General features: G+C 46.5%; 1 protein-coding gene across 1 annotated transcript in view; it reads left to right on the top strand.

The window, feature by feature from the left end:
• KSR2 (kinase suppressor of ras 2) overlaps positions 1-27,131 on the top strand; it is a 464,385-nt gene that overhangs the window by 271,247 nt on the left and 166,007 nt on the right. Inside the window, exon 5 of the mRNA XM_053588475.1 lies at positions 9,577-9,761. Coding sequence (XP_053444450.1) covers positions 9,577-9,761 — 185 coding nt within the window. The remainder of the gene's footprint in view (positions 1-9,576; positions 9,762-27,131) is intronic.

Below are 27,131 nucleotides of genomic sequence, written 5' to 3'. Positions count from 1 at the left end.
AAAATTTCCATTATGACCATTTTTAAAGTGTACATTTCAGTGTCATTATATATGTAGTATTTACAGTTTTAAGCAACAATCACCAGGGTCCACTTCCAGAGCCTTTGAAAAATCTCCCCAAAGGTCACACCACGCCCGTTAAACAGTCACTCCCCATTCCCCTCCTGTTCCCAGACCAGCGTCTCTCAACCTTTTTCATCTCACGGTACACTTGAACCTATAGTTAAACTTCCACAGCACAATTATGTTGATTTAAAAAAGAGTAAAATAAAGAATATACTTACTGTGCTTTGAACCTCTTTTAAAAACAATTTAATTAAGAATCTTACAAAATTTTCATGGTACACCGGTTGAAAATCAGTGCCCCAGGCCCTGACAACCACTAGTCGGCTTTCTGTCTCGGGATTTGCCTCTTCTGGATGTTTCATATAAGTGGAATCACATAAGTGACCTTTTGTGTCTGCCTGCTTTCACTGAGCATGTGTTTTTGTATCATAGAGCAGAGCTTCATAGTACTGAATAATATGCCATCATATGGATGGGCCAAGTCTTGTTTATCCATCAGCTGGTGGACAAATGGGACGTTTTCACCTCTTGGCTATTGTGAGTGCACCGCTATAAACATTCCTGTTTGAACAGCTGTTTTTAATTCTTTTGGGTATATACGTAGAAGTAGAAGTAGAGTCACATAATATTATAATTTATTGTTTGAACTGTTGCCAAACTGTCTTCCATGGTGGCTGCACTATCTGACGTTCCCACCTGCAGGATTCAAGAGTTCCAGTCTCCCCACTTGTTGTTTCCTTATTGGGGGATTCTGGCCGTCTCAGTAGGGTTGAACCATCTCCCTGTGGTTTCCCTAATGACAAATTCCCTTGACTCTCATATCTTTCCTTGTACTTGTTGGTCATTTACGTATCTTCTTTGGAGAAATGTCTGTTCAAGTCCTTTGCCCGCTTTTTAATGGGGTTGTTTGTCTTTTTTGTTATTGTTTTCAAAAATGCTTTTGTAAGGCATAATTTTCATGGCAAGGCAAAGTGCATAGTTTTCCTCTGTGGCTTGATGAAGTTTTATGTATCGATCAGCCCAGGCAGCTGCCTCCCAGTCAAGCTAGAGGATATTTCCAGCCCTGTCGGTCCTGGCCACTGTCAGATTAGTTTCGGCTGTTTTTGAACTTGTAAATGGAATCATCATAGAATCACAATGTGTGCGATGATGTGCTCTTTTGTGGTTGGTTTCATTTACTCAACTCTCTGTCCTTGTGATTCATCCTAGTTGTAGTGTAGCAGAAACATCCTCTTTTTCACTGCCTATGCCCTATTCATACATTCTACCAGTGGGGGACATTGAGATGTTCCTGGTGTTTGGACCTATAAATATGTCCACATATTTGCTCACCCATGAGCATTCTTATGTGTGTTTTTCTGAGAATTCTTGTTGCTTTGTATCCTTGCCAACATTTGGAACTGTCACTCTACTTTTCGCCATTTGGTTGGGACCTATACTATCATTTACTTCACATCTTTTCAACCAGTATCTTCCCTTTCTCCTCATCCTCCTCCATCTCCACATTCATCTTTTTCTGTTTTTCTTCTCCTACTTTCTCTTCCTCTTCCTTCTCCTCTTTTTCTTTTCTCTTAGTATGTTTTACATAAAGAAAATAGTGATATGAAATTATAGATTGGATGTGGAAAGTTGAGTTTTTTAAATTTTAACTATTAAAATAACGACAACAACAAAACAAAACAAGTCATCCACGTCTCCTTTAAAGGCATTGCATATTTTTTCACACTTGGGGATAGGTAACTTATGTCGTGTTGCTGGCTCCCTGTGCTCCCTTTTTGCAAGGGCCCCAAGTGATGACAGCCCTGTGTGGGGAGTGCTCCAGCCAGAAATGAAGGCTGCAGTCTGTGGCCAAGGAAGAGCAGATTCCCCATAAACACGCTCTTGTTGTTAAACTTAATAGGGCTTTGCTTTCTTGAACTGTTACCTTTCCCAGGCTCTGGGAATCTGAGCCGAGGGTCTGTAGTGCGTCTGCCCCAGAATTTTGTTCCGTTCTTTGATTTTGGAAAGGATCTTGCCTGGAGGCTCCCTTTTGGGCAATCTGATTGGCCAAGGGCAAAGGATTTCAATGTCCCCGGTTGATAGGGACAGATCCTACAGCACAGCCCTTCGTAAGACCAGCAGGCATTTTTTCCTGTTGGGGAAATGGTTGCTTGATTGTTATTTGGCGGCACAGGGTGGTGTGACAATGTGTATTCTTGCTTGTCCTCAAGCCAGGCTGTGAGGCGCTTGTCTATTCCCAACTCTGCCATTTCCTCCCAATTGACTGGGCCAGATCCTCCAGACACCGCTAATGAGATGCTGGCAATTTTGGTCAGTGAAAGCTTCTGAGTTCAAGGGGACACAACCTCACACTGGAGGAAGCTGAGGCCATGTGAGCTGGCTGCTCTGTTTAGCTCAAAGCCAGAAAATTTTTGGAAGAGAAAATGGTGCAAAGACTAAACATCAGTTTGAGACTTCCCTGGACGATATTTGTGATGAAGGCTGGGAGAAGGGGACTGGCAAAAGGATGTTGATCTAGAGTCTTCTGAATGCAGAGCCATCTGCCAGACCTAGGCCAATGGGTGGCCAGGGGCCAACAAAATAAATCAGGTGTGTTCTTGTCCTCAAGAAGCCTATGTTTTGAGAATTAAAACATCTTTTGGGAAGATGCTGTTCAACGAGCCCTACCAACTGGCAGATGGCACATTCCTTTAGAATTTACCCCAAGATGGAAGATTCCACATTGCTCCTGTGTGAGCTGAGACACAGAAGCTAGGGTGGGAGTCTGAAGACCTGGCTTCTGGTCTTGGCTCTGCTGCCATGAGTGCCTTCTTTCTGTTAGGTGCTGAGGATGGATACAGCCCATTCCTGTGTGGCAGGTGCAGGCCATGTGGGAAGACATTCATCCATATAGTATCTACATAAGGAAATGCAGAATTCCAGCTGGGATGCATTTGCAGAAAGCAGATGGTGCTGGGAGCATGCTTGACCAGTAGATCTGACAGGTTCTGAGAGGTAAGGACGGTGTCTCCAAGGAAGTGGTACCTAAAGGATGAGTAGGTCTCCAATAATAGGCAGGATGGGGAATAATGTCCCAGGCAGCGGAAATAGCATGTGCAAAGGACCTAAGGCACACAAGAACTTAGTGTAGTCGAGGACCAGAAGGATGACCAGAAGAGAGAGTCCGAGAGTGACAATGGGATGGCACAAGGAGAAGTTGGAGGGTAAGTGTCAGGGTCCTAGGAAGCTTTGGTCGACCCCATGAAGGAAGCACAATGGAGAACTTCTGGAAGGATTTAACTAGTGGAATGATGTGATACAACATATACTTTTTAAAAGCTCAGTTTGACAGCTGGGTGGAGAAAACACTATAAAAAATCCAAAGAGGAATGAAGTTCCGATACACGCTGGAGCATGGATGAATTTCAAAAACAGGCCAAGTGCAAGAAGCCAGACACAGAAAGCCACGTATTATGTGATTCTATTTATAGGAAATATCAAGATTATCAACATTTTGTGAATTTCACCTTAATATAATAAAGCAAAATTAGAAAAAATAAAAAGTGGGACTGAGATTCGAGTGAGAAGGCGGCAGGAGCCCAGGCTTGGACCAGGACTCTGTGTGATGTAGGATTTCCTTCTACTCCACTCTTGTCAAATAGCCATTTAGTCTCCCACATTCTTTTCTTCCCATTTTTTCCTTTTTCCTTCATCTGTCCATCTCTCCATCTTTGCTTCTTCCCTCCCCCGTCTCCCTCCCTTCCATCCTCCCATTCTTCCCCATTCCTTTCTCTGTCTTTCATCTTCCCATTCTCTTTCTCCCATTCATCCGCCTGTCCTCCCATTCTTTCACCCTCTCCCTTCTCTCTGTCCGTGCTTCCGTGCTCCCATCCTCTCATCCTCTACTTTTGATCCTTCTTTGCATCCTCCCATCAATCTTTTTATGCACCCATCTGTCCAGCTGACATTTATTCACATACTCCTCCTCTGCTCCACCTATGCCATGAGTTACTGAAACAGACCGACTCTGACGCCATCATGCTCCTGCTAAGCCTGCGCTGGTTCAGACTTCGTTCTTCTCACCAGAAGATCTGGACGTGTCATGTGGTGGCTCAGAGCCTCGAGGCTCTCATCAGTGTTTTGGAGATGATGATGGTGTCGATTACCAGAGGGTTTGGCTGTGTTCTCTTCACTTGCTGAGGGTTATGGTGGGTTGAGGGAATTGCTAGATATTTCAGGTGGGAAACATGTTCATTTCCATAGCTGTACAGATGTCTGATTTAACTTGGCTATCGTGACTTTAATAACAGATGATGTCACCTCAACCCGTGCCAACATGGCATCTCCTGAAATCCTTATGGTAGCCTTCTGAGATAGCTGTTAGTGTCCCCTCATTGTCCAGTGGAAACACCAACGCTCAAAGAGGGAGATCACTTCCTCAAGGTTGCATTCAGGGCTACCTGGCCCAAGCCTATGAGTTTGACCACTCACTCTGTTGTAGATGCCTTTTTGAATCCTCAGCACTGGGCACTTGTGTGGAAGGCAGTGCCACCCCTCCTTGCTTCTCTCTTCTCCAAGAAAGGCAAGGAGGAGTCAGCCCGCATTTGCTGCTATGGCCAGAAGCACCTTTTTGGTCCTCACTGTGGGATCCTGGGGAGATAATAAGCAGGGCTGGCCCTGGGAGGGGGGCGACTCTGCAGGCACACTTGGACTCCTGGGAGCAGCAGGTCCCCTGGAGCACGTGGCTTTTTGTTTGTTTGTTTTAGGCGGTGTGGGAAGCCTCCAGTCTTTTTTTTATTATTATTAATATGAAATCATAGCTGTGTATATCAATGCGATCATGGGGCACCATACACTGGCTTTATAAACAGTTTGACACATTTTCATCACACTGGTCAACATAGCCTTCCTGGCATTTTCTTAGTTATTGTGTTAAGACATTTATATTCTACATTTACTAAGTTTCACATGTACCCTTGTAAGATGCACCGCAGGTGTAATCCCACCAATCACCCTCCCTCTGCCTACCTCCCCCCTCCCTCCCCTTCCTCTCCCCCTTCCCCATATTCTTAGGTTATAACTGGGTTATAGCTTTCATATGAAAGCCATAAATTAGTTTCATAGTAGGGCTGAGTACATTGGGTACTTTTTCTTCTATTCTTGAGATACTTTACTAAGAAGAATATGTTCTAGCTCCATCCATGTAAACATGAAAGAGGTAAAGTTTCCATCTTTATTTAAGGCTGCATAATATTCCATGGTGTACATATACCACAATTTATTATTCCTTTCATGGATCGATGGGCACTGGGGTTTTTTCCATAACTTAGCAATTGTGAATTGGGCTGCTATAAACATTCTGGTACAAATATCTTTGTTATAATGTGATTTTTGGTCTTCTGGGTATATACATAGTAGAGGAGTTATAGGATTGAATGGCAGATCTATTTTTAGATCTCTGAGTGTTCTTCAAACATCTTTCCAAAAGGAATGTATTAAGAAAAGAAATAGCTGAAAACGTTAACAAATGGAAGCCTCCAGTCTTAAAAGAACACACTTTAACAGGACTGTGAACATCTACAAGGAGGCTTATTTTTGGCCACAAGAGGGCGCCCAACTCCTGGCTAGACTGGGTGGGAGTTTGGGAGAGGTGGGTGGGAGGAGCTGGGAGATCTAGTTTTGGATTCAATTTTTGTTTGTTTTTGAGACAGAGTCTCACTCAGTCATCTTTGGTAGAGTTCCGTGGTGTCATTGTTCACAGCAACCTCAAACTCTTGGGCTCAAGAGATCCTCTTGTCTCAGCCTCCAGAGTATTGGGGACTACAGGCACCTACCACAAGGCCCAGCTAATTTTTGTATTTTTTAGTAGAGACGGGTCTCACTTTTGCTCTGTCTGATCTTTAACTCCTGAGCTCAGGTGATCCACCTGCTTTGGTCTCACAGAGTGGGAGGATTATAGGCATGAGCCATTGCGCCCAGCCAAGTGTTTTTAAACAGGTCCTCAGAGAGGGCAGACATGTTTCCAAACCTGTTTAAGAAGTTCATTTCATTCACCTGGTTCCAAACTAGGGGCTGAGGGATCTAACAGTGATGGCCACATGGTTCTTGACCTCAAGGAGCCTGAAGTCCAGTGTAGATAGAGAATTAGAATGTAGTGTGATGTGTGCAGGAGTCTTAATCCAGAATGGCCATTGAATGAGCCTTTAATAGGCACCTTCTAAGTGCCAGGCTCTGGCTAGTTGCCAAGGACAGAAAAATGAACAAGATAGACTATTGCCTTCAAAGAGCCACAGGCCATTTGGGAGACAACAAATTGGGAAGCCAAATTTGGAAAAATAGCAAACTGCAGACATATGAGAACTAAGAAGGAACACCCAAACCAGGCTAGGAGGGAAGTGGGGTCATCAGGGAAGGCTTCCTGGAGGAGAGGACACCAGAGCTAAGTCATAAAAGACAAACAAAGAGAGATTAACCAGGCAAATAAATGGAGGCTATTCCAGGTGGTGGAGACAGGATATGCACAGGGTGGGATGGCCTCCGGATCACGGTGTGTGTAGGGTGAATATGGAGTACCAGTTTAAGAAAATCAGGTTTTATCCAGAATATGGTGAAGGATCAGGCACTAAGAGAGCGAGGAGGGGGAGTAATACCCAGTCGGGTAGGAGAGTGCATCACAGCTGTGGTGCCATTTGAACAGGAGCACGGAGCCTGTGTAGGAGTTCACCAGGTGCGGGGGGTAGTGAGATGGGGGGGAGTGAGATGGCAGAAGCATTCTGTAGGGGGTAGTATTTCTACTCCTTGGGGGTCAGTCAGTGGGGCACCTCTGGAGGTCCTGACCTACCTCCTTGCTCTGTTACACCATTTTTTTTTCTTTAGTCACTCCAAAGCAAGGGGGGCTCCCAGCTAGAGAGAGGAGGGCAAATGGGAATGTTTTGGGGTGGTTCTGGTGAAAGGGCCCCCAGAGAAGAGGTGGAGGAAGTGAAAGTGATGATTCTGGGCTTAGTTCTTGGCCACTCCAGTGCCTCTGGTCTAAGTGTGTCTAAAATCAAGCTCCTTGGGACAGCTGGCCTCAGAGTGGATGGCGGTGTGGGGAGGGTGTGGTATGGGTGCTGCTGAAAGATGCCCCCTGATTTCAGGGCCAGAATCAGCTTCATCACACCCTTTATGTTCCTGATGCTGCAGCATCCTTATCAGTGGAGAGAGGAAAACAATAGCACCTCCCTCCTGAGCTGACCGTGGCACTTACATGAGATCATACATAACAAGGACTCCATACAGTCCCTGGGACACTGTCCTGCTCAGATCCAAGCTGCAGTGGTGGTAACTGCTGTTGCTGTTGTTGCAGTATTATGATTAAACCTCCTACTAAGTCACATGGAATTTTTTTGAAAGTCCGTGTTTCGTGGACACTTATAATCTCGGAGAAGCATTCTCTCAGTTTCAGATCAAAGCTTAATCAGCACCTGGCTGGAATCCCTTTTGTTGTTGTTGTTTTTATATCTCCTCTCCATCCCTTTCTCAGTGTGAGGGATCCTGTTGGAAATGAAATAACGTCACCTCCTAGCAATCTGTTGGCAAGGAAGATGGCCAGAAAAAAAATACTAATTCAAAAAGAATCTTGAGAAGTCTGGTATTTTTCTTTTTCAGCATTAGACTGTGGATAATAGCTAAAGCCTCTTGCCCTGTCATAAAAAATATTTAATAATCTATTTTATTGAACCCAATATTTGATGCATATAAAAATATTATTTGTAAGGTATTATACATGGTTTTTCATACTGAACCTATTACAGTCAAGCCCAGCAATAATTCAGGTGCTCGTGTGGTGAGCAGCATAGCTCTATTATGGAGCAAGGAAGCTGCAGACTGAGCAGTGCTGAGGATGTAACAGGTCCATTCTTGCAGGTCCAGCTATTCGCAACCTTCAGTGTACGTCGTACTTCTTTTAGATAGCATCAAATTGTGTCAGAAACATAATTCTGATGCATACTCTCACTAATAACACATTTCTAGTAATTAAATGTGTAAATATCACACCACTGCCTTTTCCAGCGAGTTAGTTACCCATGAATTTCCTCGCATTTCCATCTGGGAATAAGCCCCTCACCTCTTTGTGCGGGTGTTCCCATGAAGGTTCTGTGGCCTAGGCGGAAGGACCAGTGCCTGCGTGCAAAGTTGAGATCAGAAAACCCCTCCCCTCTTTTCTAGAATAAATAGTAGCTGACCATGTGTCCAAGGCTGTGAGCTGAGGCATCCCGGGAAGGACCCCTCTTGACCTTCCTCCTTTTTGTCGTTTGGAGATCATTCAGCAAATATTTATGTTCATGCCATACATGCGTCACTTTGCTAGGCATAGGGTATACAAAGTATACTGTTTAATCTCTTGGGTCTTGAAGCGTCCCCAAGAGTAGGATCAAACTTTCAAGAAGCTTCTATTTTGTTTTAGCTGCAAATTCTTTCTTCTAAAGGAAACATCAGAGGGATTCCAATTTCTATAGTAATAATAATAACACTGTTTAGTATTCATTCATTTATAGGGATTATTTCATTTAATTTTCTCCACAGCCCTACAAAGAAGGAGAGAGAGCTGTCTTATGAGAGAGCTGAGGTTCAGGAATTTTAACTGACTTGCTTAAGGGTGATGAAGCCAGGATTTGAATGTGGGAAGTCGGGGCGCCAGAATTTTGTCATGCACTCCAAGCTGCCTCCCAGCCCCCGGCTCCAGGCAATGCTGGTGTGGTGGGAGCAGGGGCCACGGATGAAGGCACCGAGGACCCCTGCTCTGTGCAATTCCTCCAGTCCCTTGCAGCTGCCCCTGAGGTGCCCCATAGGATCCAGCCCATGGTTTGGGGGAGCAACTTTCCTTTTGCACTCCTAAAGTGGCTGCTGTCTGGGCCTCCTGGGAGGTACCAGACCAAGAACCAGACATGGCCATGGCTGAGCTTGAAAGAAGGGGTCTAACACCAAAAGTGCTGGCCAATAGGAAAAGTTTTCGGAAGGGGTACTGGGATCCTGCTGAAGACTCCTTGGATCTCTTGAAAGTCATCAAGCTTAGGGTCTACAGAAATGGGTTGTTTTTAAATGGATGAAGGGCAGTGAATTTGGGGACCAAATACATGTAGGAGGTGAATGCGACCTTGACACAGATCTTCTGGACTCACTTGAGGCCAGACTAGGATTTACTATCTACCAGAGGCCCAAAAGGCAGCTTGGCTATGGGTAGGGACTTAGGATACTGGAAACTCAATGTGCAGGCAAAAGTTGTGAGACTGGAGTTAGGAGTTGAACTTAGCTGTGGCTCTCTAGAGTTTCTATAGGGAGCTGGGTTTTCTTGGGCAGCATGCAGAAATGGACTTCTTTGAGGGACGCAGGGGTGAGAGGGCAAACTCCCTTTGCCCAAGTTCTTTCTCTTGACCTAAAAGCCTGTGGCCTTCTGTCTGCCTCATGGCAGATGTGGGCTGGGTCTCCCCACTCTAACTTTGTGCACCTTTGGGTATATTTCCTTTCTCTCTTTTTCTGTCTCCCTTTCAGAGCCAAGAAGAAGAGCAAACCCTTGAGTCTCAATATCCACAGCAGTGTGGGCAGCTGTGAGAACATCCCCTCCCAGCAGCGCTCCCCACTGCTGTCCGAGCGTTCCCTTCGCTCCTTCTTCGTGGGACACGCTCCTTTCCTGCCTTCCACCCCTCCTGTCCACACTGAGGCCAACTTCTCTGCAAGTAAGTCACCCTGTGCCATTAGCATCTGACGCATACCAGGTGCAAACTCTCTTTTCTTTATCTCAGGCTCCTGAAATGTTCACTGATGGAGGCGCCTCCGCCCTCTGCCCCACCACTCCCACCCGTTCAGATAGTTTTGAAGGGGCTGTAATTAGCCTGCTGGGGAGGTTGATGGGCTGTTGTCACTGGTCTCCAGTTCCTGCTCTTTTGCCTGCAGGTGTGACGGAATGACAGAGGAAAGCAGGCATGCAGGGTCCCTTTCTCTCCCCTTTCCCCACCGCCTCTCTGCTGCCTGATTACAGGATTTTTCTTGGCCACTGTGGCTAAGGCATCTATGATTACATTTTGTATTTTTTTCCCACTCGGGTCAATACATGTAACCTTTACATTTCAAAGATGTATTTGGGTTTAAACTGGGCTGAGCATGGCCTTGGGGTGGTTTACATTCTGTTCTCACGAATTTCTGCTGGAGACAGAGCTGTTATTACTTGGAGCAGAAAAGGAACTTTCTGGTGATGGAGGGCTGAGGTTTCAGAAGGCTGTTAATCTTCCCTACCCAGAGGTCTCATTTGCTGAACAGTCTCAGATGTAGTCAGACGGGCAGCCCCCCTCCGCCCCCAAATAAAGACGAGCCAGTCCTCCAGCCAATGCAGCAATTTTTATTGACTGATTACTCAGGAGAAGGAAGGGCTTCGAGGGAGGGCAAGAAATAACCCCTGACCCTTAATACAGCCTCAGGCTGTGCACATTTTGTTGCTGCTCTGATTAAATGATAAGATGTGTCAACTGAGCTCTGGTACATGTTAATCATAGTTAGGAGCTCATCTAGTTTTTGCAATAAGCCATTGTACGGATGGATATTCCCATTGTACAGACGAGGAAACTGAGGCTCAGGGACAGCAAAGAACTTGCCCAGAGACGTATAGCTATGGAGTAGTTGAGCTGGGATTTGCTCTGGTGCTTTCTAACCGCAGAGTATACAAGCTTAGTTATCACAGAGGATCCTGTGAATAGCCACGGTCCCTGCAATAGCAGCATGGTGCCTTTTTCTAAATGTGCGTTTCTGTTTGTTACCTTTACCTAAGTGTTCCTAAACGTTTTTACGGGATGCTATCGACTCCTTGAGAATTTGATGAAGTGTATTAATTCCCTCTTTGGACAAAAGGTATCCAACATCCAGCCAGATGGTTAGGCTGGGGCTGAATGATGAACTTGGCTTACAGCCCACAAGTGTGTACGGTGTGTCAACTGCAGGAATCAGCTGAGGGCCTGGATGGAAAGAGACACACTTGGATATCAGGGGGTGATCCACAGATCTCCTTGTCTCAGTGCTCAGGGCGTGCAGGCTCTGAATCAAGGAAACTAAAATAGCACCCACGACCCACAGGTCAAGGACAGAAAGCTGGAGAGCAGAAAGGCTTCCTGGGGGCTGGGCCTGTGGGCCAGTCAGAGGGTGGCTGTGTGAGTGTGGATGAGGAAGAGGCATGATGGGAACGTGTCAAATGTGTAGCAGCAACCAGGTGATGCAGGTGTCAAAGCCAGAAACAGATGCCTGGGTTTGACTCTCACCTTCGCTACTTTTGAACCCTGTGCTCGATCTCTAGTGAGTTAAAAGTCTCTCTGAACCTTAGATTGCTCATCTGTAAATGGGGATAATACCAGGTTCACCATGTGGATAGACGTGAGGATTATATAAGCTCATGCAGGCCATGTCCTGTGCACAGTGCCTGGCACACAGTAAGTGCATAATAAATGCTAGCTGTCCTGGTGATGTTTGTTAGTTCCCCTTCACCAGTAGCATCTGGTCCCATGATTAATTTGGGGCTGCTGTGGCTTAATGCCTTGTAATTCATTCCCTCCCCACCTTCCACTTTCTAAGGCCCTAAGAGTGCTTGGCATTTACCTTGGCATGGTGCTGGGTGGCTGCCTCAGCAGCCATCTGTCCTTGGGCCTCTCCATCCTCTGAGTGAATGTCAGCATGGCCACCTCTGGGGGTTTGGCCACTCTCCTGCACTTTAGTTTTGGCCAAAATAAAAACATCTCCCTCCTGTTTTGGAAATTAAACCACGGATGTGAACTTTTGGGCCCCTGTCCCTGCAAAGAGTTTGGGAAGATTCAACATGGCTCCTAACTTTTTGTCCTGGTCCTGGTCTCCACCAAAGAGGAACGGCCTCTCTGCTCGTCTGTGGGCAGGAGCAAAGTTCTTAATTAAAAAGCAGCTCCCAGCACTAAGAGGCCCCAGAAGGCCCCTTGGACCTTGTACGAGGTCAGCTGATTAAGTTCATGGACTCATCCTAGAAAAAGCGCTTTGTGTCTCATTGCTGCGTATCACTACGTTCCTCTTTGGGGTGCTCCTCATGGCCCTAGTGATACTCAACAATGAGGTAGGTAGCACCTTTTCAAGGATGAGTCTGTGAACTTTATTATTAGCACCTCATACGACCACAGCTCTGATGCTCATTCCAGAAAAAGAGTTCCCAGATTGCTTTGAAGGGTGGACTAAGGGCTGGTGTTGGTGCACAGCTTCCTGAAGGGGAGAACTCGAAGGTGACTATAGTGATATTCAGCAATGAGGTAGGTAGCACTTTTTCTAGGATGAGTTGTGAGCTTAATTGTCTGACCTCATATGCAAAGAGGTGGCCTTAGGATCTCCCAGAAAGGAGAACGATAACATTGCCGTCTCAGTGGGAGAATGAGTGTGTGACCCGAGTATTAGCTGGAACCTGCAAAGATCAGTCATATTTCTATTGATTCTAACAAAAACCAGAAACAGAAGCAGCCTGGTACGGTGGAGAAGCTTCCAGATATGGAAGTGAGAAGCTGCCTGTGTGACTGTTGTCTCTGCCTGGCACACCAGCTGCATTGTCAGAGTTAAGGCTCACCACGATCCACCAGGCAGGTGTTACTAGTCCCAGTTTACAGATCAGGAAACTGAGGTTCAGAAAGGTGCTTGATCTTGTCCCTGTGATTCGTTCCGAATTCAGGTCCAACTCTAGCCTGCGTTCTGTCTCTTGGGTGCAGGAAATATCTTTCTCTCTCTGGGTCTTAGTTTCCCTAGCTGTCTGTGATTCAGGAGAGTCCATTCCAGAGCTTCAGAACCTTGTGATTCTGAGGCTACCCACTGAGATTTTCCTAGGCAAATTTTTCAACTCACTGAGAATGCTGGTTTGGGGGACTCCAGGTAGGTTTTGGCCTGGGAGAATGTAGCTACCAGGTGCTGGCTCCTTCTTGCTTGTCACAGCTCCTGTTCCCCGCCACTGTGAATTTCAGAAGAGAACTCCCTGATTTCAGGCCCCGGTGCAGCCTACCTCCTGACCCAGCCAACAGAGCCCCCGGGGTCACGTCCCTGCCAGGCTGAGTCTGTCTGCCCATTTGTCACTGTCGGCTGTGGCTCTGCTCTGCACCGTGAAGGGTGGTGATACATGTGCTATCGTGTCATCCCAGTGGTCATGCCTGCAGACAGCATTACGGTATGATGTGGCCAAGCCTCAAAACTTCAGGGTACCCGGCCACCTGGGTGGGCAGCAAGAAGGACTTCACCTCCTTGAAGCTTACCCTAACTCCTTGGTCTGGGGATGTTCGTAGGGGGAGGAAGGGAGGAAGTGACAGGAGCCCCAGTTGACAGAGGAACCTGTCTTGGAGGTGCACCAGCCCTTTGCGTTCATAGCCTCACTTGGGTACGTCCAACACATCGCACCAAGTATCAGAGTCTCCTGTTCAACGTGGAGGATGCTGACTCTGAAATGAACCTGCTTTCCTGAGAAACAGCAGTGGACTCCCTTGTCTATCCTTGATGTGTGTGTTCCGGGTTGCATTTGGGCACACCCTGACACTTCTCTGATGGTGTTTGCTTGGGTGCCCTGCACCATGGACCAAGTTTGGTCCAACAAGCTGGAAGCCTGTGGCTCCTTATAGGCTGTCTCTGATTCCAGCTGACACAGATCAGGCTGTTTCTAAGTCCCCTACAGAAAGGCTACTTCAGAATGCAGATGTGTCATCTGTGTGGAAGGAGCACTTACTCATCATCATTCATTAAGGGCTGGTGGAAGCGATTTTGGGTTGATAGCTGGATGCCAATAAGTCATTGGGCAAATCATTTAACCTCCGAAGTCTGTTTTGTACCCAGCAAGGATGTAGTGAGGATAAAATGAGGAATGCATGTAAATTTCCTAACACAGGGGCTCAATAAAGGGGAGCTTTGGGAGCACTTGCTGTATGTTATATGATGGAGCGGCTTGTAACGATGATGAAAGCGATGGTAGTAATAGCAATCAATGGTTGCGTGTTGACAACATTCCAGGCATCGTTCAAAGCAGTTTACTTTCTTTAATTTAAAACTCCACAATTATCTGGACGGTAGGTACTATTATTATCCCCATTTTGAAGAAACTGAGGTGGAGGCTGAGAGTGTCTGAGTAACTGACTTAAGTCCTAAGGTCAGGAAAGAGGTGAAGTTTGCATTCAGTCTGAGTCCTCCATTCTATGATACAGTGTGGGGGTGGGGGGGACTTGCAAGGCCATCTTCACCAAAACCTGTTCGCTCTTGTCAAAGAGGGAACTTAACATGCTCCAGTGCTCTTCCAGTGCCCCTGCCGAGGTGGAGATTGTGTCGTGGGTGACGCCTACTTGCTAGCATGCTGTGCTCACTTAGAGCACAGCCCCCTGTCCTGGCTCACCATTTGTTCCCCCACCTGGACTCTCTTGTTAGTAGTCAACAGACCTTTTGTCCCGGGTGGTAGCCATCCCTGTGGGGGCCAAAAGAACATGTTTAGGCAGCTTCTGCGACTCATTCATCCCTGGACACCTTTGGTAGAAGGTGAGGAATGACACAGTTCTTTTGCCACCTGCTGTTCCCCGGGTGCTTCTCTATCAGCTGCCCATGGGGGTTGAGCACTTCAGGGTAATGGCTATCCAAGGGAACAAGTGACTGATGGTTCCAGAACTTCCCTGTCTTGGCTGTAATGGCACCAGCTGAAATTGCCTGCGAAGCCCAGGTCTTGTGAAATACTGTCCTTGGCGAGGTGTCTTGAAAGATGGGGTGCACCTCGTCTGATCCCGTCTCTGAGCAACTCTCGCCCTTTGTCTTGGCAACAGGGCAAGAGAGCTGACCCTTGGCTGAGAACCTGGCCTTGTGTGTGCACCTTGAGGCTTAGAAGCCTGATTTGCTGAGGGAAACAGCAGGTAGCAATAAAGACTGATGGAGCTGAACTGCCTGCTCCCAAGAAAGCAGCCACTGGAAGGGTTATAAAGGGACTTGGGATGGGGGTTTAATGAGGCTTGAGGCCAAGGTTCATTACCCCCCAGAAGAGGAGGATGAGGAGGAGATGGAGACGTGCGTGTCTTGACAGAAGTCTGCTGCCTGAACCACAGTCTCGTCTCAGAACTGGGAGAGATTTTGAGGAGGTTGGGTCTGATCTGACTCAATGGTGGCAATTTCAAGGAGAAAATATGGATCCCATTAGAGTGCCCCAAAGGACTTTGCTCCCCGAGAAGGAGCAAGTGGGAATGTTGGCGTTGGTGCCTGTGTCTCCCCTGCCACCTACAGACCCTGGTGGCATAGGAAGCTCCCCCATTGCCTGGCATCTTATTGAAACTCAGGCCCTAGCAGGTCCCTACTAGGTACTGACCACCTGCTACGCGCCTAATGTGACCTAGGTGCTTGACAGACATTAAAATACACACACCTGGAAATAAAGTGATACCCAAGGCTCCTGATGAAAAGCACTGGTCTCTCACACCCTCCCTCCCCACTCCTGCCTCTCAGAAGCAGCATGTTTAATTCTTTCTGTGGCTGGTTGCTTTGGTGGTCACCTCCACCATTTAAACTAGGTTACCCCAGAGGGTCTCAAAGTGTGTTCCAGACCACAGTAGCACCTGAAAGCTCGTTGGAAATGCAAATTCTTGCTCTCCAGACCTCTAGTTAACATTTCCTTACATTTATATGTGTGCTGGCTTTCTCTCTTTTTTCCTCTTTCTATTTTTTTCTTTCTCTCTCTCTCTCCTCTCATCTTTGTGAACCACTTGAGACTAGGTCGCACACTCTCTTACTTTCTTACATAACCTCACAGAGTTACCAATGTCATTTTACTTGACATGAATCGGTACTTTGATCTAACAGTCATATCTCAATTTCAGCAATTGCCCTGATAGTATCCTTTAAAGCCATTGTTTTTTTCCTGGTAAAGGATTCGATCCCAGGTCACATATTTCATTTAGCTCTTGTGTCAAACTAGAACCGTTTCTCTCTTTCTTGTTTGTGACTTTGACATCTTTGAAGAGGAGGACTCGTGACTTTATTGTGGAATGCTGCTCAGTTTGGGCCTCTCCGATGTTTCCTGGTGGAAACACAGACTTGGACTGTGCAGCTATGCAGGAAGGATGCCTCCGTAAGTGGTGCTGTGTCCTGCTTGGTGTGTCATGTCTTGTAGAAAACTCCATCGTGCGGGATCAGAAGACTTAGGATCTTCTGTGCCCTGTTAACCTGCCTTGTGGTCCTGCAGGGGCCTAGGAACCTGACCCTGGTGCCTCCCTGTGATGGGAGGGAAATTATTCCAGATCTAACTTTCTCTCCAAGTGCAAGAAATTAACACAAAAGCCCAGATGCAAGCACTTGACCTCACCCCACCTGTGTCAAGTTGTGATTTGGTTGACAATGTGCCTCTCCTTATGTTTCTAAAGACTTTTTTATTGTTATTGTTGCAGTTTGTGGCCGGGGCCAGGTTTGAACCCACCACCTCTGGTACATGGTGCCGGCACCCTACTCCTTGAACCACAGGTGCCGCCCTCAAAAGATGTTTTTAAGCTCTTCATTGTGTGTTCATTTCCATCCCTATTAAATGAGGTAGATCAGGCCTTGTGAGCTGAATGGTGGCCTCAAAAAGATTCAACCCTATGAATGAGGCTTATTTGGAAATAGGGTCGTTGCAGGAGTAATCAACTTAAAATGAGGTCATTAGGGTGTCCTTATGGGAAAAGGAACTTTGAACAGAAACTCAAGGAAGACACCATGGAAGGTAGAGGCAGGGACTGGAGTGATGTGTCTGCAAACCAAGGGACACCAAGGATTGTTGGAACCGATAGAAGCCAGGAGAGAGGCTGGGCTAGGGACATACTTTCACTCAGAGCCTCTGGAAAGAACCCAACCCTGCTTTTATTTTTTTTCCTTTATTAAATCATAAAGAGGTATATCCTGTATACATTAATGCATTTATGGGGTGCAATGTGCTGATTTCATATACAATTTGGAATGCTTACATTGTACTGGTTAATATATCCTTCACCTCATTTACTTAATTACTGTGTTAAGACATTTATACTCTATACTTAATAGATCCGACGTGTACCCTTGCAATATGCACCACAGGTGTGATCCCACATTCACTCTCCCTCCATCTGGCCTCCCCCCTCCCCTCCTATCCCCCACCTCCCTCCTTCATCCTGGGCCATAGTTGTGATCCATTCCTTGCTTTTATTTTTTTATTTTTTACTTAATTTTTTATTAAATCATAACTGTATACATTTATGGGGTATAATCTGATGATTTGATATACAATGTGGAATGCTTAAATCAAACTAATTATTATAACCATCACCTCACTTATTTTTGTAATAAGACATTTATAATATACTCTTGGTTGTTTTGAAATAGACCCTTGCATTGTGTACATCAGGTGAGATCCTGCCAAATACCCTCCCTCCACTCACCCTCTACCCTGCCCTCCCCTTTACCGAGCCCTGCTTTTAAAATCAAGTGTCACCTCTCCACTTTAGGCCTCCAGAACAATGAGAGAATAAATCTCTTTAGTTTTAAGCCACCCAGAAATTTATTACAGCAGCCTAGGAAACCAATGCAGGCCTCCTGCTCATTTTCCAAACAAGAATAAAGAAAGGTGGCCCCAGGGCCAATCAGTGAAATAATGGCAACTCAGAAGCTATTCAAATTTCCAGTGCTGCCACAAACACCAACGGGAACAGAGCTTATTCTGTGAGACACCTGCAGGGTTCTGTGAAGTACCTGAACAGAGTGAAGCTGCCAGTCTTTCAGGAGAGAAGAAAGAGGCAGGGCTCAGCGGGGCTGTGCAAAAGTGGCAGGGGACGCACCCCCAAGGGACATCTTCTCTCCAGCCCCAGCAGTTGTGGCCACATGGAGAGGTGGGCTCTGGGCTGCCAGACTGTTTGGTTTTTCAGAACTTGCCTATCCTGCCTTTTACAAGAACTTTCCAATCTTAAATGTTATCAGAAAATTGCAAATCTTTTAACACCGTGTAAGCCAATGTGAAATAACCCCACAGGTTTGCAGGCTGTATTTGGTCTCGGGGTTCCCCATTTTTAATCTCTCTGCTAGTCATAGATTGTCAGAGCTGAAAGGGGCCTCAGAAATCACTGAGTCCAACCCCTCATTTTACAGATGAGGAAACTGAGGGTAGAGATGAGAAGGGACCTTCCCAGGGTGACAGAGCTCGGGGTTGACCCTGAGTCTCCTGCTGCCTGACCAGTGGCTCCATGGTTGCAGAAGAGTTGTTCTTGTTGCTACTCAAAGTGCTCAGAAATGGGGAGGTGGAAGGAAGTTCACAGGACATTGACAGTGTCTTTGTCTAAAAGATGATACATTTTGTGGGTAGGGAGGGTAATGTGCAGGGTAATGTGTGTAGGTGTGCACACACTTGTGGGTGTGTCCAGTGTGAGGCCACGTCTGCATTTTTATCCTCAGCCTTCTCTGCCCTTGTCAGCCTGCACATTTTACAGTTCTTGCCTTGGCACAAACAGTTTGGGCTCAGCATACGATAGACAACCTCAGATCTTTTGTTATGATTGCTCCCATGGGGAATTACGGGAATAAAAATTAGTTGGTAAGTGGTTGGCTTTCAGAGCCAAGGGGGTCATTTGTGTCTGTGGAGTGAGTCCTGATTTGGGGTCAGATACACACTGTCAGCATGGGCAGTCCCATTTCCTGTCCTTGAGACCTATCTTCAAGTGTTGCAACCTTCGTCCCAGTGACCACCCCCTCCCCAGGTGAGAGTTGAAAAACTCTCAAATGTCAACTGATTTCATAATAGGAAGTGACACTGCTGTGGAGTGTAGGCCAGGACCTCGTATTCCTTATCCACATTTCTGCATTCCCATTCTGTGATGAGAGAACTGCTGTTCCAAGAGGGGAAATCCACGCCCAGAAGTTTAGCCCAAACTAAAACCCATGGCACCTTCAGACTCCCACCATCACATGCTCTTCCTGCACACAACTTGGCCTAATCTCATTTTCATGAGACAGTAGGGTTGAGTTATTGTTATCAAATTTGCTTCCATCCCCCCAAAACCTGGTTTTCCTCTGGTGGTCACATCTCACCCATCTACCCCGTGGGATGAGCCGATATTTAGGTGTGATCTTTGACCCTTCCTTTTCATGATAGTCAGTTCAAATCTTATTGAATTAACCTTCTAAATCAGAGGTTGGCAACCTTTTTCTGTTAATATAATGGGCCAAATAGTCAACATTCCCAGTTTTACTGGAAAGAAACAGTCTTCCTCACAACTACTCAACTCTGCCAATGGAACAGAAAGCATCAATAGACAATACCAAAATGAATGGGTGTGGCTGTGTTCCAATAAAACTTTATTTATCAAAACAGGCAGAGGGCCAGATTTGGCTCATGGGATGTAGATCTCTTTCCATCTATTTTTTTCCATGTCCTCCTCCATCACCAATACCCTGGTCCAAATTATGTGATAGTTTCCAAATGGATCTTTCCATATCCACTTTGGCTCCAAAGCCAATCCATTGATATGATCTTCCCAAAATGAGAATCTGGCTCCCAATATCAGATTAAGATTCAAACACAGTCTCCCATTGTTCATAGGCTATAGCAAGACCCTTATCACCACTCACAGGACCTTGGGTGAGCTGACCCCTACCCACTCTCTAGTTTTAACTTGCTTCCTCTGCCCCATCACACGAATTACTCTCTCCTGAGGCTAGTGGACACCCACTTGTTATTATAACTTCATATGAAGTATGTAAAACATACAGACATCATGGTTATTCAATAAATCCTGATGTGTGGACCTCAAGGTTCCTTGGGGATGAAGGATACACTTGGTGTCAGGCAATAGGGAGGGGTGAAGACTGTGGGATACTGGAGAGTTTCCCTGCCACTAAAGAAGGTGGCCACCACTTGGTTCCAACCAGTTGTTCTTTTGTGGGAAGGAGAAAAGGTGTCACTAGATTATTCAAACCTTCTGAGAAAAGCCATTGAGATCAGTGATTCTCAACCTTCCTAATGCCGCGATGTATTTTTATTGTTACAAAAGGGTTGCAACACACAGGTTGAGAACCAATGGTCTAGATTTTTGTGGGTGATCCCACAATTTTAAAAATGTTGGCAATGGATTAAAAAAATTTTTTTTAAGAAACCATCATAGTTTAAGTGACATCTGTATGGGAGCCACCAGTTTGTGACCACGGGACCAGCCGCAAGTGGTATGTCCTTTGCTAATGCTTATAGTGGGAGCTTTTCTCTTCAAAAACGATGGGGTCGGCCTTTCTCCTCACTCTTAGAACTGTGCTCTTGGCACTTTTTCAGATATCCCCCCGCCCATCACTAACAGGCTGCAAAGGCTGCCCTCCTGGCTGCGTGTATGCTGCTGGCATGTAGCTTTAACCACTCTGATTTTATACCCGGGGCATTTTACCTCTCTGTTACTCATCTTGAACAAAATGAGCCATTCTCCAAATAACAGGCTGCTTCCTCAGCCTCCGGTGGACTTGTCACAGACCCCCCCCGCCCCCCGCCGTGCCCCAGACCTGTGTTGGTTGCTGCACACCCCCGCTCTGATGCCTTGGCCCTTCAGCTGCTGGGTGGGATCTGAGAACTTGGTTTTTCATCTCAGACCAAATTCTTCTTGGCTGGGGATAAAAGCAGCAAATATCCCCCAGGGCCCGTGCCGGGCTGTTTGAGGCCCCTGTTGGAGCTTCTTCCCTCTCTGGGAGTCGCGGTGAGAGCGGGCGGGTGGGCAGACACCTAGCACCTGCATCCTTCTCGCCTTCCTCCTCTGCCCACCTGTGTTTGCTCTCCCCTGCTCTCTTCCTCTGTCACATCCGTCTTGATGTCTGCCTCTCCGAATCACCCTGTCGCTTTTTCTGTTGGCTCCCCCTCAAGCTCTCTCCGTGTGGCTTTCACCATCTCTGCGTCTTCTTCCGGTGGCAGTGCCCCTTGTCGCCACTGTCTCTCCCTCTCCTGTCCCTGCTGTCTGTAATTACCCCTCCTTCCCAGGCTCGTGAGCACTGTCAGCCCTTCTGTGCTGTGTTCCTTGAAAACTCTTGCTGCTGACAGAGAAGACTTGGAGATGGCTGCTGGTGGGGGACTGGGGGGAGGAATCCAGGCATCTGTCTCTGGGAGAAAGGCCGAGGAGTGGGTGCTAAAGGCTGGGGAGCAGGAAGAGGAGGCCGAGAGCAGAGGGGGAGCTCTCTAGGGCCCCTTTGGGAGAACTTCAATGCTGACCCCATCAGGACAAAGCTGAGGTCTCAGATCCTTGGTGTTAATTGGCACTCCTGGCCTCCTTCCAGCCAGGGTAATTATTTTCTGTCTCCCCAAGCCTCCCAGGCAGCCTTTGGCTGCGGCGTTCTCTGGAAATGCCAGGAGCCCCCGTGAGTGGCACCAGCACTTAAAAGCTGCTGTTGTTTTGGTTCCTGCAGCAGCCCTTTCTGGGAGGCTGCTGACCCCGGTAGCCACCCAGGTTTGGGCTTGTCAGGGTCAGCCTGGGTCAGCAGAAAGCACAGGGGTGCTTCTCAGCCTGGCTCTGAGAAGTAGGGCCCCCTCAGGCTGTCACCTCACCTATTTTCCCATCTATACAAGCTAAGGAGGATGTAATCTTCCTGAACTCACAGAGAGGGAGTGAGGACCGCACAAACCAATGCCTCATGTTATAGGCTGCACAATGCTGGATGCACTCAGCTACTTTTCAAATAGCCATCAGCTTTGCAGAACAATAGCCTGAGTTACAGCAACTCAGCTCTTCTAAAGTGGTGTCAAAACAGATGCACGTAATTGAATGGGTAGGCATGTTTTCCAGTAAAACTTTATTTACAAGACATGTGGTGGACTGGATTTGGTTGACCCCTGGTTTAGGTCCAGACCTCAGAGCTAAACAAGACCTGGTTTCCCATCCTAGCTCTGCTCCCCGAGGGCTGTGAGCAGGGAGGGGGAGCTTTCTTGGACAAAGGATGTCTCTGAGCCTTCCTTTCTCATTTGGGAAGTTAGGAGAACAATAGAACCTCCTCACAGGGGGGTGTCAAGATTAAGAGAGTGAGTGGAAGCTTCTAGTACAGTGCCAGGTAAAAGGTGAGTGGGTGATATGTATCATCAATTGTCATCCACATGTTACTAAAATATGCATTATACAGTAGAACTTCTGTAAGTTGACCACCCAAGGGATGGTAACAAACTGGTCAATGCACAGAGGTGGTCAGCATAAGGAACTAGACCTAGTGTACTGATCCATACTGTGGTGCATCCAGTCCATGAAAACAAGGTCAATTTAAGGAAGTGGTCAACGTAGGGAGGTGTTCAACTGGGCAGATTCTACTGCACGTATTATATAGTCAGCCCTTCAAACTCATAATTCCACATCTGTGGATTTAACCAAAATATCCATGGGAAAAAATGAATGGTTGTGTCTACACTGAACATATATAGACTTTGGGGGTCATGTTTCCTAAATGATGCAGAATAGCAACTATACACATAACATTTACATGACATTTGGTAGCATAAGTAATCTAGAGTTGACTTAAAAGTACATGGAAGGGTATGAGTAGCTTATATGTAAATACTGTGCCATTTTATATCAGGGACTTGAACATTTTAGATTTTTGCTATTGGGGTGAGGGGCTAGAACCAATCCCCCACTGGTACCAAGGGACAGCTGTGTGCACACACACGCATACACATGTTTCAAGAGATATGATTGTTTTTAGTGCTGGATTTGAAATTGCAGGCAGAACCAAGGCAGTGTGGTTTTCATGATGCTTTTCAATCCAGTTTATTTAATGAGGCCATTTTATGTTCGTTCCTCCTGAGACATCAAGGCATTTGTCCAAGGCCCCATTTCCTCTGTCAGGGGTCACCATGCCCTGGTCAGCTCAGCCACACTGAGGTGACTGCCTGTCCCATGACAGTCCTTTTTAAGCAATCTGAGATTCTGCTTTGAGAAACTTTGGGTGGGAAAGCAGATTGTGAAATTGGGGTTTGCCTGAGAACAATAGGACCTCTGTACAGGTGTTAACTCTGAAAGCAGGTGGATGGTTGAGGTAGAGGAGAGAGACAGTTTTTGAGCCAACTTCTCTCTCTTTGGGGAATAACCTTGACAGAGGATCATAATCAAAAGAGGGGTGTCTGGCTCAAAGATCTCCAAGATTGCATATGTCAGGATTTCTTGTCATATAAGTAACAGAGACTCACCACATACTCCTTTCAGCAAATACAAATGCTGGTTCATGTACTGAAAATCTAATCACAGAATAAGAGCTTCAGGAATGGCTGGATCCAGGATCTTGGTGTCATCAGCACACATTCTTTCTCTTTCTTCATCCCACAGCCCTGTTTTCCTCCTTGTGGGTTTTATTCTCAGTGAGGCTTCTCCTTCATGATGTCTCTGGGCTTCTCCAAACTTCCATCTTCACAGTGCTCAATGCATCAGAAAAAAAGATTCCCACTATTATCTCTGATTAGATGGATGGAACATGCATGTTTATCCAGAATTGATCACTCTAACCAGGTAGATTGGAATAAATTATGTGGCCCAAGTTACTGGGCCCTTCCTGAAGCTGCAGGATGAGTCAACCCCACTGAACCAACTGGCTTGCAATCAAGGGAAGTGGATTTCCAAGGAACACCATGCTGATGTAACTACCAGAATAAGGATGCTGAGCACACAAGAGCAACTGCTACCTGTAAAGATAAATATTGGCTGATCTGTGGGTTGACAACCTGCGATCACATTCTCAATTGTTCCTCCCCTCATTGAGCAGCCAGGGGAAAATATGAATGATTATTAATTCAAAGAGGGGCATAAATCTATGTGATGAGTATTCCCTTTCTTCTCATTTGAGATTCCTACTTTCAAAGGGTATTAGGAATCCCTACTGCCCCCTTTCATATGGGGCTTAAGTTGACCATGAAAACAAGAAAGCAACACCTGGTGCTTCTAGCCCAGTAGATTCCAGCTTTTGTTGCACATTGAAATTGTTAAAACATAGACCCCTATGTTGTACCCCCAGTCCAGTGACATCAGAGCCTCTAGAGGACAGGGCCTCGGGGTCAGGGCTTTTTAAGGCTCCCTGGGTGACTGCAATGTGCAGCCAAGGTCAAGAAGCACGGACTCAGCCGGAGTAGCCAGAGTGTTCAGAAACCGTCCTGGACAGGTGAAGATAAACTCCTGTAGGATTATTTGAGTCCCTAGCACTTCAGTGGAGAAGCTGCAAACTTTTCCTCCTCATCTCTAACCATTTACAAACCCTAGGAAGAAAAAACTAAAAGACAGGGTTTTGGACTGTGATGTGACCCGTGTGGTTTACAGGTGCAGAGGCCTTGCTGGGCCGTAATTCACCAGTGCTGGTCCTGCTCACTAACACGCTGACCATGGTCAGATCACCCTGTCCTCTTGCTGCATCTTCAGCTGAGCTAACACCGAAAAGGCTGCTCAGACCCCTGAATCCACGTTTGTGGAGGTAAAAGAAGTGGGCGGGCAGGCAGGCTCAAAATACAGACACAACCGTGCCTCTTGAGTGGATGACAGACTATGGGACAGAGCTGTCCAGGGAGCCAAAACCCCTGCCACCTCCCACCCAAGGGTTGTTCATTCATTCATTTAGCAGATGCTTAGGGGAGACCTACAAAGGCCGACACTCTACGGTAGGGTCACAAATAAAATCGTTGACCTTCATACCCAAGACGTAGAGTGAGAGGAGGCCCTAGCAGTTCTCAAATACTGGTTCCAGGGGCTAATTGCCTCTGACTCTCTACCCTATCTCCTATCTGCTGATCCAGTTCTGTGAGGGTGGGCCCAGAATTGGGGTATTTAGCACCAATGGACATAGAGACCAGTCAAGGGACCAGGTCAGGACCTGTTGATGTTTGTCACCATCTGCCAGCCTCCTGAGAAAATAATGATGACAGAGTATTTCCATAAGACCTGTTAGTGCTCTTTAGTTTCAGGTCATATCCCGTGCGCTTTGGGGTGTTATATGCCCTTTTTATTTTGAAAAATGAAATGATAGTAATTGGCAATTGTATTTTTTATTTAGTGTCCTTACTTGGGAGAAAAGTTACTAAGTCTAGGAATCCTCTATTTATTAATTTGTTGGTTCATAAAATCCACAATGGGATTCATTTCTCTAGATTGGAGTTGTAAAACTTTCTTCTCATTATTTAGCAATAAAACTTCTCTTTGAAAAGAATCTTATAGAAAACTCCAGTTGTATGAGTAAGCAGACACAGGTGGGGTTGTTCTGGATTTCATGGGGGCTGATGTCCCATCCTCTTCCTTCTGTTCCCCAAGAATGGTGGCCCTTGAGACAACTCCTTGAAACTCAATTTGGAAACTACTTTCCTATAAATTTCTTTGGATGTTATGAATGGGGAACCTAAGGCCCTAGGAGGGAAAGTATTTTTCCCAAACTCTTGATTTCTAATTTCAGCATGTCATTGGTAAATTAAAAAGATCCACCTAAACCCCAGTATGACTTAAAGGCTGTGAAGGGGTCAGGTTAGGTCTTTTGATTTTCTCATTTTGTAAATGGGGACATGGTTTAGAGAAGTGGAGTGGCTTTCCTAGACTTATCAAGACAGAGAAAAGATTCAAGGTCAGATATGCCTATTTCGAGGTCCAGAACACTTTTCTGCTTTTCCTTATGCTACAAATGTGGCTCCGGCAACCTTGAAGAAAGCCTCAGAAATATTTAGATCTATGGCTTTTCCAAGCTGGTCCCTTCAAGAGACTTACCTGCATCTGTCTATATAACCAAAAATAACATTTGAGTGTCTCCTCCCTGTGATGGGTACCAAGGATGAAGGGATGCATAGACTTCCAAGATCTCCATCCTCTTGGAACATCCAGGCTGCCGTTCATGCCAAGACTTGAAGAGGGGTTATGTTAGCCAGGTGACAAATAGGACCAGGATAAAAGTGCACTTAAGGCAGAAGGAACAGCCTGTGCTGAGTCTGGCAGGTTTCAGGGACACCAGAGGCCTGTGGCTGCCATGGGGAAAGAGAGAGAACTGGAGGTGGGCCTGGACAGGTGATCAGGGGTGGGGTCTGGATTTTAGTTTTCTGTCCTGGCTTTAATGTCACAGTTGAGGGAAGCTCAACTGAATGGCCTGTGCTGTTTCTGTTTTTCTTCGAGGGGGACTTTTGCTACCAGGTGAGTCTCTTATGGCCTAAACTGTACTCTGCTCTGCCCTTTAAAAAGATACGCTGAAGTCCTAATCCCCAGTACCTTGGAATGACAGGGTCATTGCAGGATGTAATTACTAAAGTGAAGACAAGGTCATACTGGAGTAGGGTGGCCCTTAAGCCAATACGACTGATGTCCTCATAAGAAGGGAATTTGGACACAGAGACACACAGGGAGAAGGCCAAGAGACAAGGAAGGCAAAACCAAAGAATGCCAAGGTCAGCCACCTTCAGAAACTAGGAAGAGGCATAGAAGGATTCTCAGAGGGAGCACGTGCTGACACCTTGAACGGTAAAAACACCTAGCCTCCAGGGCTGTGAGAGAGGACTTTGTGTTGCTCAGCTGAAGCCATCTAGTTTGTGGTGCTTTGTTAGGGCACCCTGGGAGACTAACTGGGTGTCCGAGAGGGGTACAGTCTTCTACCCTGAGTTATGCAAGTGATATGCTAATGAGGCAGCTTCCCAGAGACTGGGTAATCAGTCTGGGAGTAAATGGGGTGCTTGGGGGAGTGGGGGGAGTGACATGAGCTCTTCTCAGCTGTGAAATTGCTCATCAATCAATGTGCTCAAGTGATCGTCTCCCACATGGCCCCTTCGTGACCATAAAGAGTTAAATGCTGCTTCCCAAAATGGCCCATGGCTCTCTGGGTGGCTGTTTGCTCTGGAAAGGAATCTCAATGTGAAGTCCGTGGGGGGCCTATTAGACACAGCTGTCACTGCCTAACCTCAGACACATGCTGGTCTCTACTGCCTGCAACATTGAGGGAATAGGCTCTTAGGATTAAGCTATTTTCCTAGTTAGAAGAGCTTTCCCCAGAAACCCACCTTGCTGCCTCCTGCATCCCTCGCCCCTTTCTGATTAGTAGTAAACTAAGTGAAGTAAGTCTTGATTCAGAAAGGCCGTGTGTCAGTTGGCCTATGATAG

This window comes from Nycticebus coucang, chromosome 4 (genome assembly GCF_027406575.1).
Source record: "Nycticebus coucang isolate mNycCou1 chromosome 4, mNycCou1.pri, whole genome shotgun sequence".
NCBI classification, from domain to species: domain Eukaryota; kingdom Metazoa; phylum Chordata; class Mammalia; order Primates; family Lorisidae; genus Nycticebus; species Nycticebus coucang.
The sequence above is the reverse complement of the archived record's forward strand: the minus strand, read 5'-3'. Positions and strand labels throughout refer to the sequence as shown.